The sequence below is a fragment of the Oncorhynchus kisutch genome, linkage group LG2 (assembly GCF_002021735.2).
Source record: "Oncorhynchus kisutch isolate 150728-3 linkage group LG2, Okis_V2, whole genome shotgun sequence".
NCBI classification, from domain to species: domain Eukaryota; kingdom Metazoa; phylum Chordata; class Actinopteri; order Salmoniformes; family Salmonidae; genus Oncorhynchus; species Oncorhynchus kisutch.
Window position 1 is genome coordinate 29,765,571 of NC_034175.2, and position 18,958 is coordinate 29,784,528.

The following is an 18,958-nucleotide window of genomic DNA, read 5'->3' on the forward strand; positions in this document are numbered from 1 at the left end:
GACTACCATCCTCTCAAAAGGAGTGGCACCCTTTCATCGCACACAACAAAGCACAAAGAGCAGAGGGGAAACAACGGTTGTTATGTGTAAGGATAGATGCAGTGCTATCTTCATGGGACCATATAGCATCTCCCAGCTGAGAGAGACAGACTGAGCTTATTACTGAAGAAGGAAATCCATCCCTGGTGTTCTATTCACTTTTAATGATGCATGTTTCCCTGTGTAAAAAGGCAGGAATAAAAACACCTCAGAGGAAACCTCAATGCATCTCTCTCTCTCTCTCTCTCTCTCTCTCTCTCTCTCTCTCTCTCTCTCTCTCTCTCTCTCTCTCTCTCTCTCTCTCTCTCTCTCTCTCTCTCTCTCTCTCTCTCTCTCTCTGTGTGGGTGTATGAGTGTGTCTTCATGCAAAGGAGAGTACTAAGAGTTCTTTAATTATAGATGTACTGCTTAATCACTCCTTGGCGGCTGTACGTCAAACAGGGACCTGCTTGTACTAGGCCAGAGAGAGTCCAAAAGCCCTTATGTATCATCCTCCCCCTCAGAAGAGCAGAACATTCACATGTACTGAGCATCTCTCATTGCTACACTGACAACTAGCTTATAGCGCCTATAACGAACTCCACATAATGTACGTGCACCCCTACTAAGACAGCTACAGAGCCTGCCATCTAGTCTACAGTCTTCCAGAGTGAACTACCACAGAACACACAATGAACTGTACACAACCCGCAAGCTATTTCTTACTTTATCTCCATTGAGCTTACCCCAACAAAACTCCGCAAAACCTACTCCCAACCGACCAACACCTTACTGACATCAAACACCTCAGACTCTTCGTAGCACGCTAGAGCTTTTATATTACGTGTGGATAAAATAGGCACACACTTATTAAACGCCTCACTTTAAATCAGCTAGTTGCTATTTTCCAAACCCTATTTTTTTATTCCATAATTGTTGATTCCTCTGTAATAGTTTGCCTTTCCCCCCCTTCACTAATTGACTAGGGATATTATAGACACGCCGTGCAGAAGGAGGCATCTCCTGGGAGAAACGCAGCTTCGGCCAAATCCCTTTAAATGAGAAGCTCCTACTATTTGTCCTGCATTTCCATGACTTTTAATTGCACTCGGTATCCAAGACAACCAGAACATAGGGAAATTCGGGAGGGACATTTCTGTCGGAACGGGACTCACGAGAGTCAATGGGGCTGCAGACCTTTTATGAGAGAATAGTGAAAGAGGCTGCATGTTTATTAGATAGGATGTGTGGATTGACACAGCTCAGCTGCTTTTAAAGGGGACTGATGAAGGATGTATCTGCGTGCGTGCGTGTATGTCTGAGTGTGTGGTTTGAGAGTATGTGTTTGGTAAAAAGTGTGTGTAAGAGCATGTGTATAAGTACGTGTGTGTGCTTATGTACATTATCTTGTTAATTACAAGGTCAGTCTAATTGCAATATAATATAACTTTGTCTGTACTCCTGTGCTCTGTCTCCTCAGCTCCTATGTTTGACTATGGAGACATGCCGGCCCCTCTCAGTGAAACAGAGCGCACGATCACTGTGTTGCTTCGCCCCGCCCTGGGCAGGGGAGCACCCGTCAGGTGAGAACACAACAGACATTGATTTGATTTGATACATAAGATTTATAGACATTCAATGTCACATTTACAGCACAAACATAATATTTGCCAAAGCCCCTATATGATCAAACTTAATGAGAAACATAATAATAATTATGATAATAACAATCATTTATACCAACCTCTTTGTGCTCTGTGTCCACCAGTACGTACCAGGTTGTGGTAGAGGAGGAGAGTGGCAGGAAGGTGAAGAGGGAACTGGGGGTTCAGGACTGTTACCCTCTGCCCATGTCCCATGGGGAGGCCCAAGCCAGAGGGACCCCTCACTACTACACAGCCGAGCTGCCTCCCAGCAGCCTGCTTGAAGCCAGCCCCTTCACAGTGGGGGACAACCACACCTACAATGGCTACTGGAACACCCCGCTGGACCCCCGCAAGAGCTACCTCGTCTATTTCCAGGCCATGAGCAACTTCAGAGGGGTGAGTACAGGGCTTGAAGAAGGCTGTGGCTGATTTCTAGATCAACCACTAGCCCCTAGGTGATCTGAGAGTATGGGTAGGTAAGCAAAAGGTCGTTATCAATCAAATGTCACAATACATTTTAGAGCGTTCGATTTGGTTGAGGGAGACCCCCTGCTTGTTTAAAAGCATTGACAACTACCTGATGTTTTCAAGGGATTTTTAAATAAATTGTATAACTATTTGGTTTTAATATCATCACCTCTTGAAGAGCATAGTCAGAGCTATACATTTCCGATTATTTTACATTTAGCTCTATGATCAGAATAATACGACAAGTAAACTCATGCTTTTCATGATCAGTAAACATCATGTACTATATTCAGATACGTGAGGGTAACCTATCCATTTGGCATATAGCTAGCTAGCTACGCAAACAGTGTGTCATTTAGCTTGCTTCATCAGAGATTAGGCTTTTGGAAAGAGTTTGGCATGGTCAAATCACTTGTCAAAAATGTAAGAGACACGACGTGGCTAATCTCAGTGCGACGGCTCCCGGTGAGAGCAGTAGTCCAATGGAGTTGTTATGATAAAACACTTCAACACGTATTATTAGAATATGGCAGAACAAAAGAAATCTGGGAACAAATGCAAGATTTTGGAAACACTATTGAAATCGAACCAAATGCCATACTATATGGGAAAATCAATGGAACACTTAAAGATATCTATAAAAAAGTTTTTCGCCTCATATGTATAGAGAATGCACAAATGGAAATCCCGGTGCCAAATGACAATTGAAAATGTCTTGATTCCCAGCTAAACAGTTTTTAAACAATTTAGAAAGGACCAACGAAACGAGGAGGGGGTGAACAATGTTAAGTTATTGACTTTGTTTTTTAAATATATGTACAGTATATATAATGTAAATGTGATGTAACTTACAATGTATGCTAAAAATCCAGTTTAATAATAATAAAGCCGACTAATATTATTTAAAAGCAACAACAAAAAAAGTTACAAAACAGGAAATGATGCAAATAACTGATTGCCTGTCATGAACGAGAAAAGAAGCAGATGAATATGGTTTTAAAGCTGATGTTGTTTTAAAAAATGCTGTCATCCCCACTACAGATGGCAAGCAAATCAAAGAATATTTGGATATAGCCATCTAGTTTATCCCCTGAAAGTTAGTTTGTTAACTAGCCATATTGAAGTGATCTGTTATTAGCTAGCAAACCAATTTAACTTGGTCAATCAATCAATGTAGCCTATCATGGCTGTCAGCAGCAATCATGATTAAAAACTCTTAAAAACAATGTTGAAAAGGGGATCATGTTAGCTAACTTTGCTGGTAGGCCTACGTTGGTTGTAGAAAAAAGAGGTGATGTTACAACTAAATAGTTAACATTTATTTAAAATTCCCTTGAAAATGGCATGCAGTTGTCAATGGTTTTAGAGGAGCTGGGGTCTCCTGGCCTCCTAGCAGGCAAATCGAAAGCTCTGCACATTATTGAGACATTTTATTGAGACAACCTATATGATAATTGCTTCAGTTGCTAAATGGCTGGGAGGAAATTTTACCCAATTGCTTATCAATCCTTTCAGATCCACAGGAGTGCCCAGGGAGTAGGGGGCCATTTGTAATTCAATATGTAACGCTGAATTGGTGTTGGTTTATGAAAATGTAGTATTTTTCTAACTTCCATTGTCCTCCAGTCCAGTACAGTGCCTTCGGAAAGTATTCACACCCCTTGACTTTTTCCACATTTTATTATGTTACAGCTTTAATCTAAAATTGATTAAATAAAGCAAAATCCTCAGCAATCTACACACAATACCCCTTAATGACAAAGTGTAAACAGGTTTTTAGAAATTTTTGGACATTTATTAAAAATACAAATACCTTATTTACATGGGAATTTAGGCCCTTCGCTATGAGACTCAAAATTGAGCTCAGGTACATCCTGTTTCCATTGATCATCCTTGAGATGTTTCTACAACTTGATTGGAGTCCACCTGTGGTAAAGTCAATTCATTGGACATGATTTGGAAAGGCATATACCTGTCTATATAAGGTCCCACAGTTGACAGTGCATGTCAGAGCAAACACCAAGCCATGAGATTGAATTAATTGTCCACAGAGCTCCGAGACAGGATTCTATCGAGGCACAGATCTGGGAAAGGGGACCAAAACATTTCTGCAGCCTTGAAGGTCCCCAAGACCACAGTGGCCTCCATCATTCTTAAATAGAAGAAGTTTGGAACCACCAAGACTCTTCCTAGAGCTGGCCGTCCGGCCAAACTGAGCAATCGGGTGAGAAGGGCCTTGGTCAGGGAGGTGACCAAGAACCCGATGGTCATTCTGACAGAGCTCCAGAGTTCCTCTGCAGCACTCCACCAATCAGGCCTTTATGGGTAGAGTGGCCGGACTCCTCAGTAAAAGGCACATGACAGCCCGCTTGGAGTTTGCCAAAAGGACTCTCAGACCATAAGAAACAAGATTCTCTGGTCTGATTGAAGTCTTTTTGCTTTATACATTTGCAAAAAATTATAAAAACATATTTTTGCTTTGTCATTATGGGGTATTGTGTGTAGATTGATGAGGGAAAAAAACAATTTAATACATTTATTACATTTGGAAAAAGTCAAGGTGTATGAATACTTTCCCGAAGGCACTGTATATCTCCCATAATGTATGCCAGGCTTGAAAGAGCAGGGGAAATTACCTCCTTTAGGCTTGTACCCCATGTGAAAATATTTGTGGTGTGAAATGTGCTTGTTGGAAGGGAATGCCTGGATTGGTATGGTCCTTAGCTGGAATCCATGTTTCTGAACGTGTCCAGTGCTTTGATTCGATGCACAGCATTCGAAGGGTGTCAAGGACAGGGAATTTCTTGTGCACATTACTTCCAGCTAGTAAATCTGTGATTAGCTGGTACTCTTCTCATTATCCCTCCTTCCATTCTCTGTCCTTCCCTCTCACTCTTTCTCTTTTCATCCCTCTGCTACTGGCCTTACCCTCCTCATCCCTAGCCTTATCCTCCATTCCCTCCATTCTTCTCCTCAATTTTCCTCTCTTTTATTCCAAATCAGAGGAGACTCATTAAACCCTGTGACTAATAGGATCCTCAGTAGAGGAAGATCCTGATCCAGCAGGGCTTTATTCCAGACCACCATCCTCTGTTCCTGTTCTCTCACTCCACTGCTCCTCTCCTACCCAAAGAAAGCTGCAGCAGTCCCAATCATACAGCAAGGAATTATCAATAATACATTTGATAAGCCATTATCAGTCCAAACTGCCATTACAGGATCACCCACTACCTGGCAGAGACAATTACTTAGGGATAATTGGACACAGGTGCAGATGATCAGAGATAGAAATGTTCCGTTTAAATATTCAGAGAGCGCCGCAAGGCTTTTCTTTGCAAATCTCTGGTTAGCATTGTATGGTAGGTTACCTTTGTTATTGTAGAGTATTTTAGGTGGAAGTCTGACAAATGGGTGCATTCTAGTCTAGGGCCCATCAGCAGATCAACTCACCCCTCTTTTCCTCCAGCGGTGGCGGTGGTGGCTTTTTCTGGCCCAGTGGAGAAATGCTAGGGGCCGTGCAGCGTGAGCAGTTCACACAACTGGCTTAATAAGCAGCAGGATTAGACAGTGAAGCGTCTGACTTTACCGGCGGATGTGATTAGGGCTTTGTTTTGCCTGGCAGCGATCCAGACTCCAGCGCTGGGAGCGGGCTGGACAATGGAGGCAAAGTGCCCGATCACAAGGCCCAGCCCTAAGTCCGCAGGGGGCTCTGGCAGCCAAGGCCATTCTGGCAACAAGGGTATACAGTAGTTACAGGCGATCCCTATACCAGTTCCAGGGCTCTCCCCATGGGCACAGAGAATCCACACTCCCTTCATGCCCGATCACCTTCTTGGGCTTATATACCCTTCATAAAGAGGAAAGGGGGTAGAGAGTTCATGTACAGTCGTGGCCATAAGTTTTGAGAATGTCATTAATTTCCACAAAGTTTGCTGCTTCAGTGTCTTTAGATATTTTTGTCAGGTGTTACTATGGAATACTGAAGTATAATTACAAGCATTTCATAAGTGTCAAAGGGTATTATTGACAATTACATGACGTTGATGCAAAGAGTAAATATCTGCAATGTTGACCCTTCTTTTTCAAGACCTCTGCAATCTGCCCTGGCATGCTTTCAATTAACTTCTGGGCCACATCCTGACTGATGGCAGCCCATTCTTGCATAATCAATGCTTTGAGTTTGTCAGAATTTGTGGGGTTTTGTATGTCCACCTGCGTCTTGAGGCTTGACCACAAATTCTCAATGGGATTGAGGTCTGGGGAGTTTCTGTCACGCCCTGACCTTAGTATTCTTTGTTTTCTTTATTATTTTGGTTAGGTCAGGGTGTGACGAGTGTGATGTGTGTTTTTGTCCTGTCTAGGGTTTTTGTATGTTTATGGGGTTGTTCTAGTCTATGTGTTTTTATGTCTCTGGTTGCCTAGATTGGTTCTCAATCAGAGGCAGCTGTTTATCGTTGTCTCTGATTGGGGACCATATTTAGGTATCCATATTCCTTGGGTATTTCGTGGGTTATTGTCTATGTGTAGTTGCATGTCAGCACTAGTTGTTTATAGTGTCACGTTCGTTTTGTTGTTTTTGATTAGTTTGTTTGTGTTCTTCGTGTTTTTCGTTAATAAAAGAAGAATGTATTCTAATCACGATGCGCCTTGGTCTCATCGTTACAACGAACGTGACAGAATAACCCGCCAGAACAGGACCAAGCAGCGTGAAAAGGAGGAGCAGCGCATGATGGAGCAGACAGCATGGACATGGGACGAAATACTGGATGGTAAAGGATCCTGGACGTGGGAGGAGATACTGGCAGGAGAGGATCGCCTACCATGGAGGCAGGTGGAGATAGCACGGGAGTAACGGCAACGATATGTGGGTACACGACTAGCACGGAAGCCCGAGAGTCAGCCCCAAGATTTTTTTGGGGGGGAGGGACACGAGGAGATTGGCTGAGTCAGGTAGGAGACCTCGTGCTTACCGTGGGGAGCGTGCTACTGGTCAGGCACCATTTTATGCGGTGGTGCGCAAGGTGTCTCCATTGTGCTATTCTAGCCCGGTGTGCTCTATTCCAGCTACTCGTATTGGCCAGGCTAGAATGGTCATCCAGCCAGGAACGAGGGTGCAGGCTCAGCGCTCCTGGTCTCCAGTATACCTCCTTGGACCAGGATATCATGCGCCGGCTCTGCGTACTGTGTCTCTGGTGAGTCTGCACAGGCCAGTGCGTCCTGTGCCAGTGCCCTGCAAAATAAACATCCAGCCAGGACGGGTTGTGTCAGCTCTACACTCCAGACCTCCAGTACGCCTCCAGAGCCCAGTAAGTCCTGTTCCTCCTCCCCGCACTCGCCCTGAGGTGTGTGTCCCCAGCCCGGTACCACCAGTTCCGGCACCACGCACCAGGCCTCTAGTGCGCCTCCAGGGTCCAGTACTCACTGTTCCTGCTCCTCGCACTCGCCCTGAGGTGCGTGTACCCAGCCCGGTGCCACCATTGCCGGCACCATGCACCAGGCCTATAGTGCGCCTCGGCAGTCCAGTACGCCCTGTTCCTCCTCCCTGCACTCGCCATGAGGTGCATGTCCCCAGCTCAGTACCACCAGTGCCGGCACCACGCACCAGGCCTACAGTGCGCCTCGCCAGTCCAGAGCGTCAGGCGACAGTACCCAGTCCAGAGCATCCGGCGACAGTACCCAGTACAGAGCGTCCGGCAACAGTACCCAGTCCAGAGCGTCCGGCAACAGTACCCAGTCCAGAGCGTTCGGCGACAGTTCACAGACCGGAACCTCCAACGACGGACCACAGACCGGAACCTCCAGCGACGGTCCCCAGCCCGGGGTCTCCAGCGACGGTCCCCAGCCCGGGGTCGCCAGCGATGATCCGCAGTAATGAGCCTCCGGCAAGGATCCACGGGTCAGTGCTACAAGGGCAGAGGGCTCAATGTAAAGAAAGCGGGCTGCGTTCAGAGCCAGAGCCGCCACCAAAGGTAGATGCCCACCCACATCCTCCCGTATTTTTATTTATATAGGTATATTTCACCTTTATTTAACCAGGTAAGCAAGTTGAGCACAAGTTCTCATTTACAATTGCGACCTGGCCAAGATTGTCACGCCTTGGTCGTAGTATTTTGTGTTTTCTTTAATTATTTGTTCAGGTCAGGGCGTGACATGGGTTATTGTGTTGTCGTATTGTTTTTTTTTGTAGGCATTGGGATTGTGGTTGATTAGGGGTGTGTCGAGTGTAGGCTTGGCTGCCTGAGGCGGTTCTCAATCAGCAGTCAGGTGCTTCTCGTTGCCTCTGATTGGGAACCGTATTTAGGTAGCCTGAGTTCGCTTTGTATTTCGTGGGTGATTGTTCCTGTCTCTGTGTAGTGTTCACCAGATAGGCTGTAATAAGTTTCACGTTCCGTTTGTTGTTTTCGTATTTTGTATAGTTATTTCATGTATCGTCACTTTTCATTCATTAAAGACATGAGTAACCACCACGCTGCATTTTCGGTCCGACTCTCTTTCAACAAACGAAGAACGCTGTTACAAAGATAAAGCAAATCAGTTCGACACATACAATAACACAGAGTTACACATGGAGTAAAACAAACATACAGTCAATAATACAGTAGAAACAAGTCTGTATACGATGTGAGCAAATGAGGTGAGATAAGGGAGGTAAAGGCAAAAAAAATGCCATGGTGGCAAAGTAAATACAATATAGCAAGTAAAACACTGGAATTATAGATTTGCAGTGGAAGAATGTGCAAAGTAGAAATTAAAATAACGGGGTCCGAAGGAGCAAATAAATAAATAAATAAAATAAATAAATACAGTAGGGAAAGAGGTAGTTGTTTGGGCTAAATTATAGGTGGGCTATGAACAGGTGCAGTAATCTGTGAGCTGCTCTGACAGCTGGTGCTTAAAGCTAGTGAGGGAGATAAGTGTTTCCAGTTTCAGAGATTTTGTAGTTTGTTCCAGTCATTGGCATCAGGGAGGAGAGGCGGCCAGAGAAAGAATTCGTTTTGTGGGTGACCAGAGAGATATACCTGCTGGAGCGCGTGCTACAGGTGGGTGATGCTGTGGTGACCAACGAGTGAGATAAGGGGGGACTTTACCTAGCAGGGTCTTGTAGATGACATGGAGCCAGTGGGTTTGGCGACGAGTATGAAGTGAGGGCCAGCCAACGAGAGCGTACGGGTCGCAATGGTGGGTAGTATATGGGGCTTTGGTGACAAAACGGATGGCACTGTGATAGACTGCATCCAATTTGTTGAGTAGAGTATTGGAGGCTATTTTGTAAATGACATCGCCAAAGTCGAGGATTGGTAGGATGGTCAGTTTTGCAAGGGTATGTTTGGCAGCATGAGTGAAGGATGCTTTGTTGTGAAATAGTAAGCCAATTCTAGATTTAACTTTGGATTGGAGATGTTTGATGTGGGTCTGGAAGGAGAGTTTACAGGCAGGGCAGGATGGATATAGGTCTATAACAGTTCGGGTCTAGAGTGTCACCCCCTTTTGAAGAGGGGGATGACCCCGGCAGCTTTCTAATCTTTGGGAATCTCAGACGATGCGAAAGATGTTGAATAGGCTATTAATAGGGGTTGCAACAATTTTGGCGGATCATTTTAGAAAGAGAGGGTCCAGATTGTCTAGCCTGGTTGATTTGTAGGGATCCAGATTTTTCAGCTCTTTCAGAACATCAGCTGTCTGGAATTGGGTGAAGGAGACGCGATGGGGGCTTGGGCAAGTTGCTGCAGGGGGTGCTGAGATGTTGGCCGGTGTAGCGGTAGCCAGGTGGAAAGCATGGCCAGCCATAGAAAAATGCTTATTGAATTGATTGATTATCGTAGATTTATCGGTGGTGACAGTGTTTCCTAGCCTCAGTGCAGTGGGCAGTTGGGAGGAGGTGCTCTTATTTTCCCTGGACTTTAGTGTCCCAAATTTTTGGGGAATTAGTGTTACAGGATGCAAATTTCTGTTTGAAAAACCTAGCCTTAGCTTTCCTAACTGACTGAGTATTTTGGTTCCTGACTTCCCTGAATAGTTGCATATCGTGGGGGCTATTCGATGCTAATGCAGAATGCCACATGATGTTTTTGTGATGGTCAAGGGCAGTCAAGTCTGGGGTGAACCAAGGGCTATTTCTGTTCTTAGTTCTACATTTTCTGAATGAGGCATGCTTATTTAATATGGAGAGGAAAGCACTGTTGACCCATTATGCACGCAGACAATGAGGCAGTGATCGCTGAGATCCTGGTTGAAGACAGCAGAGGGCAAGTTGGTCAGGATGATATCTAAGAGGGTGCCGATAATTACAGATTTAGGCTTGTACGTGGTAGGTTCCTTGATCATTTGTGTGAGTTTGAGGGCATCTACCTTAGATTGTAGGACGGCAGGGGTGTTAAGCATGCCCCAGTTTAGGGAGTTCCAGCTTTGGCAGTTCTATCTTGTCGGAAAATGTTATAGTTAGGGTAGGAAATTTCAGGATTTTGATGGCCTTCCTAAGCCAGGATTCAGACACGGCTAGGACATCCAGGTTGGCGGTGAATAAAACAAACTTAGGGAGGAGGCTTCTAATGTTAACATGCATGAAACCAAGGCTTTTACGGTTACAGAAGTCAACAAATGAGAGTGCCTGGGGAATGAGAGTGATGCTGGGGGCTGCAGGGCCTCGGTTAACCTCTACATCACCAGAGGAACAGAGGAGTAGGATGAGAGTTTGGCTAAAGGCTAAAAGAACTGGTCGTCTAGTGCGTTCGGAACAGAGAGTAAAAGGAGCAGATTTCTGGGCGCGGAAGAATAGATTCAAGGCATAATGTACAGACAAGGGTATGGTAGGATGTGAGTACAGTATAGGTAAGCCTAGGCATTGAGTGACAATGAGAGAGGTTTTGTCTCTAGAGGCACCATTTAACCCAGGTGAGATCTCCGCATTTGTGGGGGGTAGAATAAAAGGGCTAGCTAAGGCATATTGAGCAGGGCTGGAGGTTCTACAGTGAAATAAGACAAAAATAACTAACCAGCAGTAGACAAGGCATATTGACATTAGGGAGAGACATGTGTAGCCGAGTGATCATAGGGTCCAGGGCTAGCAGTTGGGCCTCAGGGGGACGTCGCAACAGAAGAGCCTGTTGAAACCCCCTCGGACGGTTATATCGGCAGACCAGTCGTGATGGATCGGCGGGGCTCCGTGTCGGCAGCAAAGGGTCCAGGCCAATTGCCAAAAGAGGTATTGAAGCCAAGGAATGGTCTGATGGATCTCTTCGGCTAGCTTAGAGATGGGCCTAGCTCGAGGCTAGCTCCAGGGACAGCTTGCTTCGGGACAGAGACGTTTGCCAGGAGTAGCCACTCGGATAGCAGCTAGCTAGCTGCGATGATCCGGAGTAAAGGTTCAGAGATGCGTTAGGAATGAATCTGGAGATGTGGTAGAGAAAAAGCAGTCTGATATGCTCTGGGTTGATATCGTGCTGTGCACACTGGTAAGTATTGACCGAGCTGAGACTGGCAGATGTCCGAGTTAACGGTGATGACCGTTAGCTGTGGCTAACTGACTACTAGCTATTTGCTGGCCAGCTTCTGAAGGGTGTGCCGGTTCTAAAGTATAAAAAATAGCATATCCATACCACATCGGGTGAGGCGGGTTGTAGAAGAGTATGTTCAGTCCATAGATGGAAATTGAGATTAAAAATATAAAAAAATATATACAAAATATATACGAAGAAAATAGATATATACATGGGACTGGACAAGACAAACAAAATAGACATCTGACTGCTACGCCATCTTGGGGGGAAAAAACACAAAAAAAAACATTTTGGCAGCATGGTAATGCAAATTGAGCTGTATACATTGACAGCCCAATTTACCTGAATCATGCTTTCCACCCTGCATTGGATGATATGGTGTTTTCACAGTGGAGGGAGAAGGGGCTCACAACAATTGGTAATTCATACATTGACGGACAGTTAGCTTCATTTCAACAATTAAGGGTAAATTTAACATGCCAACAACACATTTTTTCAGATACCTCCAAATCAGGAATTTCTTAAGGACACATATCCCACAGTATGGCATTAAGACAAATAATCCTACATTAGATAGCCTGATCCTTGTCAAACCCCATTCAAAAGGGTCGGTCTCTAGACTGTATGATGTGCTACAGGCCCACATATGGGTATCCACAGATACTATTAAAAGGGCTTGGTAACAAGAACTTGGTTCGGAAATCTCAGATGAGGACTGGGTAGAAGCTGTCAGGAATATAAACCCCAGTTCAGTGAATGCCAGACACATCCTTGTACAGTTTAAGGTGATACACAGGTAACATTACTCAAAAGTGAAACTGCATACAATATTACCGGACACGTCACCACTGTGTGAGAGGTGCAAGCAGGATGACGGGACGTTGACCCACTTATTTTGGACCCACTAAATGACATGCTTACTGGGCTCTCATTTTTGATTACTTATCTAAAGCATTTGATAGAGTTATCACCCCAGACCCATTGATCGCTCTGTTTGGTACAGTTGATGGGAATAACCAGGAGGTGAAGGCTGTCTCTCTGTACTCTATTAGCTAAAAGGCTCACATTGCAATTTTGGAAATTGGAGACTGTACCTTCCTTTGAAATGTAGTTACGGGATTTAGGGAATGTAATATATATGGAAAATATTCGATACAATACCTGCAATAGAAGTCCAATGTTTTACTAAATAAGGCAGCCGATACTGGATAAATGGTCTAGTCCCTTCTTCATAACTAGGTTGATCAAATGCTGTTACTCAGTGCTGCACTCCACTCAATGCACTGCTTGTAATGACTATATGCTGTCTTCTTATATATGTACCACCTAATAGGATTGTTTTATTTTGTGTATGTGTGAGTTAAGTTTTGTTTTGTCCTCTAAATTGGCCATCCCATTCAACAGTACAATGAATGTCAATGTTTGTATCGCTGTCTTTTTAAATGTTTAATTTATTGGAAAATAATAAACATATTATAAAAAAGAAAAACAAGATTTAATGACTCCAACCTAAGTGTATGTAAACTTCCGACTTCAACTGTGTCTTTATATCCTCCTTTCTGACTGCTGATGCGCTCTTAAAGTGGCAGCGCACTTTGAAGGCTCCGTGCAGGGAGTGAGGAACATTGACAGGAGCCTGCTCAATCAATATCATTCTGTCGCATCCCAGGTAAACGTTCCCTCCAGAAAGAAACTATCAGATGAGCAGCCCAATAATACAGTTTAAAGTGAGGAAGGCCAAAGCGCCCCCCCCCCCCTCTATCTTGTACTTGCATAAATACTGACTGCCTTGTTATCCCATAAAAATTGAATTACTATTGAATCCAGTTTCTTAAAATAGCTTTGTGATATGAAATTGGGTAGACATTGGAAGAGGTAAAGAAACCTGGGTAGGACAACCATTTTAATAGCATTTATACAACCAACCAAGGAGATCAGGCAGAGTTTTCCAAAAATGTATATTTTGTTTAAGCTGATAAATTGTCATGTCCCAATTAGTTTTCAATAGCTGATCAAGTTTTCTTGTCACTACAATGCCAAGGTTTGTGAACGTGTCCATCACTGTTCTAAATGGAGTAGATTCCAGAAATTGCATATTCACAGGCCGTGATATCGACATCAATTCACTTTTTTTTGCCAAGTTTCAGGCTTGGATAAAAACAAAAGAGCATCGTCTGTGTATAGAGACATTTCGTGCTGCGTGTCTTTTATTTTAACTGAAGCTATAACGTCACTTGCACAAATGAGAGTAGCATAGGGTTCCATGGCTATAGCGAAGAGAGCAGGCGAAATAGGGCACCCCTGTCGGCAGCCCTTGAACAGGCGGAATGACTGCGACATTTCCTGATTGGTTACTACGGACGCCATTGGGTGTGCATAAATGATTCTTATCCAATTAATACATTCCTTTCCAAACCTGAAATGATCCAGAACCGACATCATATACTTCCACTCAATCTGATCATACGCCTTTTCTGCATCAAGAGCAATTACCACTGCCTCAACTTTATGATCATGATACATTACGTTGAAAAGGCATCTCAAATTGTAGTATGTACTTGAAGTCGTAAGTTTACATACACCTTAGCCAAATACATTTAAATTCAGTTTTTCACAATTCCTGACATTTAATCCTAGTAAAAATGCCATGTTTTAGGTCAGTAAGGATCAACAATTTATTTTAAGAATGTGAAATGTCAGAATAAGAGTTTTTATTTCTTTCATCACATTCCCAGTGGGTCAGAAGTTTGCATACACTCAATTAGTATTTGCCAACATTGCCTTTAAATTGTTTATCTTGGGTCAAAAATTTTGGGTAGCTTTCCACAAGCTTCCCACAATAAGTTGGGTGAATTTGGCCCATTACTCCTGACAGAGCTGGTGTAACTGAGTCAGGTTTGTAGGCCTCCTTGCTCGCACACACTTTTTCACAAATGTTCTATAGACTTGAGGTCAAGGCTTTGTGATGGCCACTCCAATACCTTGACTTTGTTGTCCTTAAGCCATTTTGCCACAACTTTGGAAGTATGCTTGGGGTCATTGTACATTTGGAAGACCCATTTGCGACCAAGCTTTAACTTCCTGACTGATGTCTTGAGATGTTGCTTCAATATATCCACTTAATTTCCCAGCTTCATGATACCATCTATTTTGTGAAGTGCACCAGTCCCTCCTGCAGCAAAGCACCCCCACAACATGATGCTGTCACCCCGTGCTTCACGGTTGGGATGGTGTTCTTCGACTTGCACGCCTCCCCCTTTTTCCTTCAAACGTAACAATGGTCATTTGGGCCAAACAGTTCTATTTTTGTTTCATCAGACCTTAGATCTTTGTCCGCATATGCAGTTGCAAACCGTAGTCTGGCTTTTTTTATGGCAGTTTTGGAGCAGTGACTTCTTCCTTGCCTTTCAGATTTTGTCGATATAGGACTCGTTTTACTATGGATATACAGTGGGGAGAACAAGATACACTGCCTTATTTGCAGGTTTTCCTACTTGCAAAGCGTGTAGACGTCTTTAATTTTTATCGTAGGTACACTTCAACTGTAAGAGACGGAATCTAAAACAAAAATCCAGAAAATCACATTGTATGATTTTAAGTAAATAATTAGCCTTTTATTGCATGACATGAGTAAGCCTGAAGTCAACAGCTAAGACCCCCCCCCCCCCTCTCTCTCTTCCTTCTATCGCTCCAGTGCTTTACACTGCAGCAGACTTTCTTATTTTTCAATGCTCTTCCTTTTATCGCTCAATGTCGCTGGACTATTATTGCCCTGCCAGACATATTTGGGTTGACATTTTATTAAAGGGAGGTTGCTTGCGAGTTTATTGTGTATTTTTATTTGAACTATATTGATGTGGTGTGGTACTATTGACTATTTATTATTGCAAATACTCTAATGTTGATGACTGGGTTCTTTCTCGTCAATGGTTTCTATGAAACCATTGCTCTGCCATTATTGAATGAGGTATTATTGGTTGGGTTACCTCTGTGCTGTGATGTGCGTTTTATATGGGGTGTCTTGTCTTTTCTCTCCACTGACTATCTGGCAAACCACCTACACTTTAGGCATTCTATTCTGCTGATGTGTGTGTGTCTGGTAGTGGTACTCTATCTATACTACTCTGTTCCTTTCGGCAGGGTTAATACCTGCCTGGTGCCCGAGCAAAATCTTAATCTTTACCCCTCTCTAACAATACCGCTACACTGTATAATGTAAAGCCAGAAGAAGTCTATGGCAGGGCCACTCATGGGATATACATTGCCTTCGGAAAGTATTCAGATCCCTTGACTTTTTCCACATTTGGTTACGTTACAGCCTTCTTCTAAAATGGATTAGCAATCTAGACACAATACCCCATAATGACAAAATGAAAACAGTTTTTTAGAAATGTTTGCATATATATTAAAATAAAAAAACAGATACCTTATTTACATATGTTTTCAGACTTTTTGCTGTGAGACTCTAAATTGAACTCAGGTGCATCCTGTTTCCATGTATCATCCTTGAGATGTTTCTACAACTTGATTGGAGTCCACCTATGGTAAATTCAGTTGATTGGACATGATTTGGAAAGGCATACACCTGTCTATATAAGGTCCCACAGTTGAGCTGTCATCCTAGCCAAACTGAGCAATCGTTGGAGAAGGGCCTTGGTCAGGGAGGTGACCAAGAACCTGATGGGAACTCTGACAGAGCTCTAGAGTTCCTCTGTGAAGATGGGAGAAGCTTCCAGAAGGACAACCATCTCTGCAACACTTCACCAATCAGGCACTCCTCAGTGAAAGGCAAATGACAGCCTGCTTGGAGTTTGCCAAATAGCACCTAAAGACTCTTAGACCATGAGAAACAAGATTATTTTGTCTGATGAAACCAAGATTGAACTCTTTGGCCTGAATGCCAAGCGTCACGTTTGGAGGAAACCTGGCACCATCCCTACGGTGAATCATGGTGGTGACAGCATCATGCTTTGGGGGTGTTTTTCAGCAGAAGCGATTGGAAGACTAGTCAGGATCGAGGCAAAGATAAACGGAGAAAAGTACAGAGAGATGCTTAATGGAAACCTGCTCCAGAGCGCTCAGGACTTCAGACTGGGATGAAGGTTTACCTTCAAACAAGACACCGACCCTAAGCACACAGCCAACACAACGCAGGAGTGGCTTCTGGGACAAGTCTCTGAATGTCCTTGAGTGGCACAGCCAGAGCCCGGACTTGAACCCAAACGAACATCTCTGGAGAGACCTGAAAATAGCCTTGCAGCAATGCTCCCCATCCAATCTGACAGAGCTTGAGAGGATCTACAGAGAAGAATGGGAGAAACTACCCAATTACAGGTGTGCCAAGCTTCTAGCTGCATACCCAAGAAGACTCGAGGCTTTAATTGCTGCCGAATGTGCTTCAACAAAGTGCTGAGTAAAGGGTCTGAATACTTATGTAAATGTCATATTTCTGTAAAAAAATATATATATATAAATTAGCAAACATTTCAAAAAACTTGATTTTTCTATGTCATTATGGGGTATTGTGTGTATTTTGATGAGCAAAAACAACTATTGAATACATTTTAGAATATGGCTGTAACCTAACAAAATGTGGAAAAAGTCAAGGGTTCTTTATACTTTTCGAAGTGTCTGCCGGCTAGATAGCTTCGTTCATTTTATGACTATTCCCCTAGCTTGCTATGCTACCAGCAATATCATGGGGTACCTGATTTGTTTGAGAATGCATGGTCTTTCAATATGGAACAGTAACCTCATAGTGATTTGGTTGACATTTATTTGAAGGTTATCACTTCACTACAGCAGTACTCTGGTGATCTGAGATAGTTTTAAATTAGCAGGGAGAGCTGTTAAAATGTTCTGGACTTTATTTTAGGCCGAGGTTGTAAAAAAAGGTTTTTACCAGGAAAGTCAGTTTAAACGGGAACAATGGGTTGACGCCTACGGGGAACAATGGGTTGACGCCTACGGGGAACAATGGGTTTACTGCCTTTTTCCAGGGCAGAACAATGGATTTTTAGCTTGTCAGCTCGGTGATTCAATCCAGCAACCTTTCAGTTACTGGCCCAACTTTCTAACCACTAGGTTACCTGCCACCCCTGGGTGGTTTTTGGCCTGCCTCACTCCTTGGCCCATGTCTACAATATGACAAACTTTTTATTTTTTATTTAACTAGGCAATTCAGTTAAGAACAAATTCTTATTTACAATGACGGCCTACCCCGGCCAAACCCGGACAACCGCCCTATGGGACTCCCAATCATGGCCGGTTGTGATTCAGCCGGGAATTGAACCAGGGTCTGTAATGACGCCTCTAGCACCTCTTACACCGCTGTGCCACTCGGGAGCCCTAACCTTCAGGAAGTCCCCCTTGCATGTTCTCCGCTCCACTGCCGGCCAAGAAATGGGTTTGACAGTTGAACAGTTGAACCATGGTAAAGCTCTTTACTGATGGTGTAAGTATATTACAGGCATAAGTATATTTTTGAATTTAAATCTTCCATTGAGCACCCTGCTTCCCTGTATTTCTGATGATCTGGTATTTTTTTTAGTAGAGTTCAGTATTTTTGCTTAGGTCTTATACGGTATACTGTGCTTATATTCCTAATTTGTTCCTTAATTGTCTGTGTTTGGTTAATTATCACAGCATCACAAATGTTTTATTTTGGTCTAAATAAGCTTTGTTAAGGACCAACATTTCTGCTATAAGTGGCTGTCATTAACATTGGCAGAGACGTTTAAAAAGTGAAGGAGACTAACAATATTTGGCATTTACTCATGCTAATGAGCTGGAGGTTTGCTGTCAAGCCTGTGTGCAATTGCTTTGATTGATGCATGTAAAGAGGCACTTGAAAGATGGTGCATTCTGACTGGCTCTTTGAAAACCACAGCATGGACAGCATTTCAATCACAACACCCACTGCGTCTCCTAATGGCACACTCACACAGGCTAACCTGCGTGTACTGTAGTAACGATGTCTGCCAGGGCTGCCAACCCCTCTGGCATGACTGGCACAGTTTGTGTGGGCGGCAGGGCATCAGTGTCCCCTATGTGGGCTATCCATTTCTGCTCTCCAGATCACCAATTAACTCCACTCTACTGCCTTCCTCGTACAGACAACGACGTGCCAGTATGGATGGTTTGAGCTGCAATATATCACCTCTACTTTCTGCGTTACAAATGTTTCTGTCAAATGCAGTAAACCAAGTCTGCTCAGTCTTATTCCCCATCACCCGGAATGACAGATTTGCTTTTGGAAAGCCAGACTGGGCATGGTCTCTTTCGTGACTTTGATTGAGTGGAAGGATGCGGGTTTAAGTCCTGCGACAG

The 18,958-nt window shown here is 43.7% G+C and overlaps 1 protein-coding gene across 12 annotated transcripts in view; it reads left to right on the top strand.

Annotated features, from left to right (window-relative positions):
• The window catches only part of ptprub (protein tyrosine phosphatase receptor type Ub), a 350,658-nt gene that overhangs the window by 227,565 nt on the left and 104,135 nt on the right, over positions 1–18,958 (top strand). For all 12 annotated transcript variants that reach the window (XM_031793010.1, XM_031793031.1, XM_031792998.1 and 9 more), the window contains exons 11-12: positions 1,499–1,601; positions 1,787–2,060. In XM_031793010.1, coding sequence (XP_031648870.1) covers positions 1,499–1,601; positions 1,787–2,060 — 377 coding nt within the window. The remainder of the gene's footprint in view (positions 1–1,498; positions 1,602–1,786; positions 2,061–18,958) is intronic.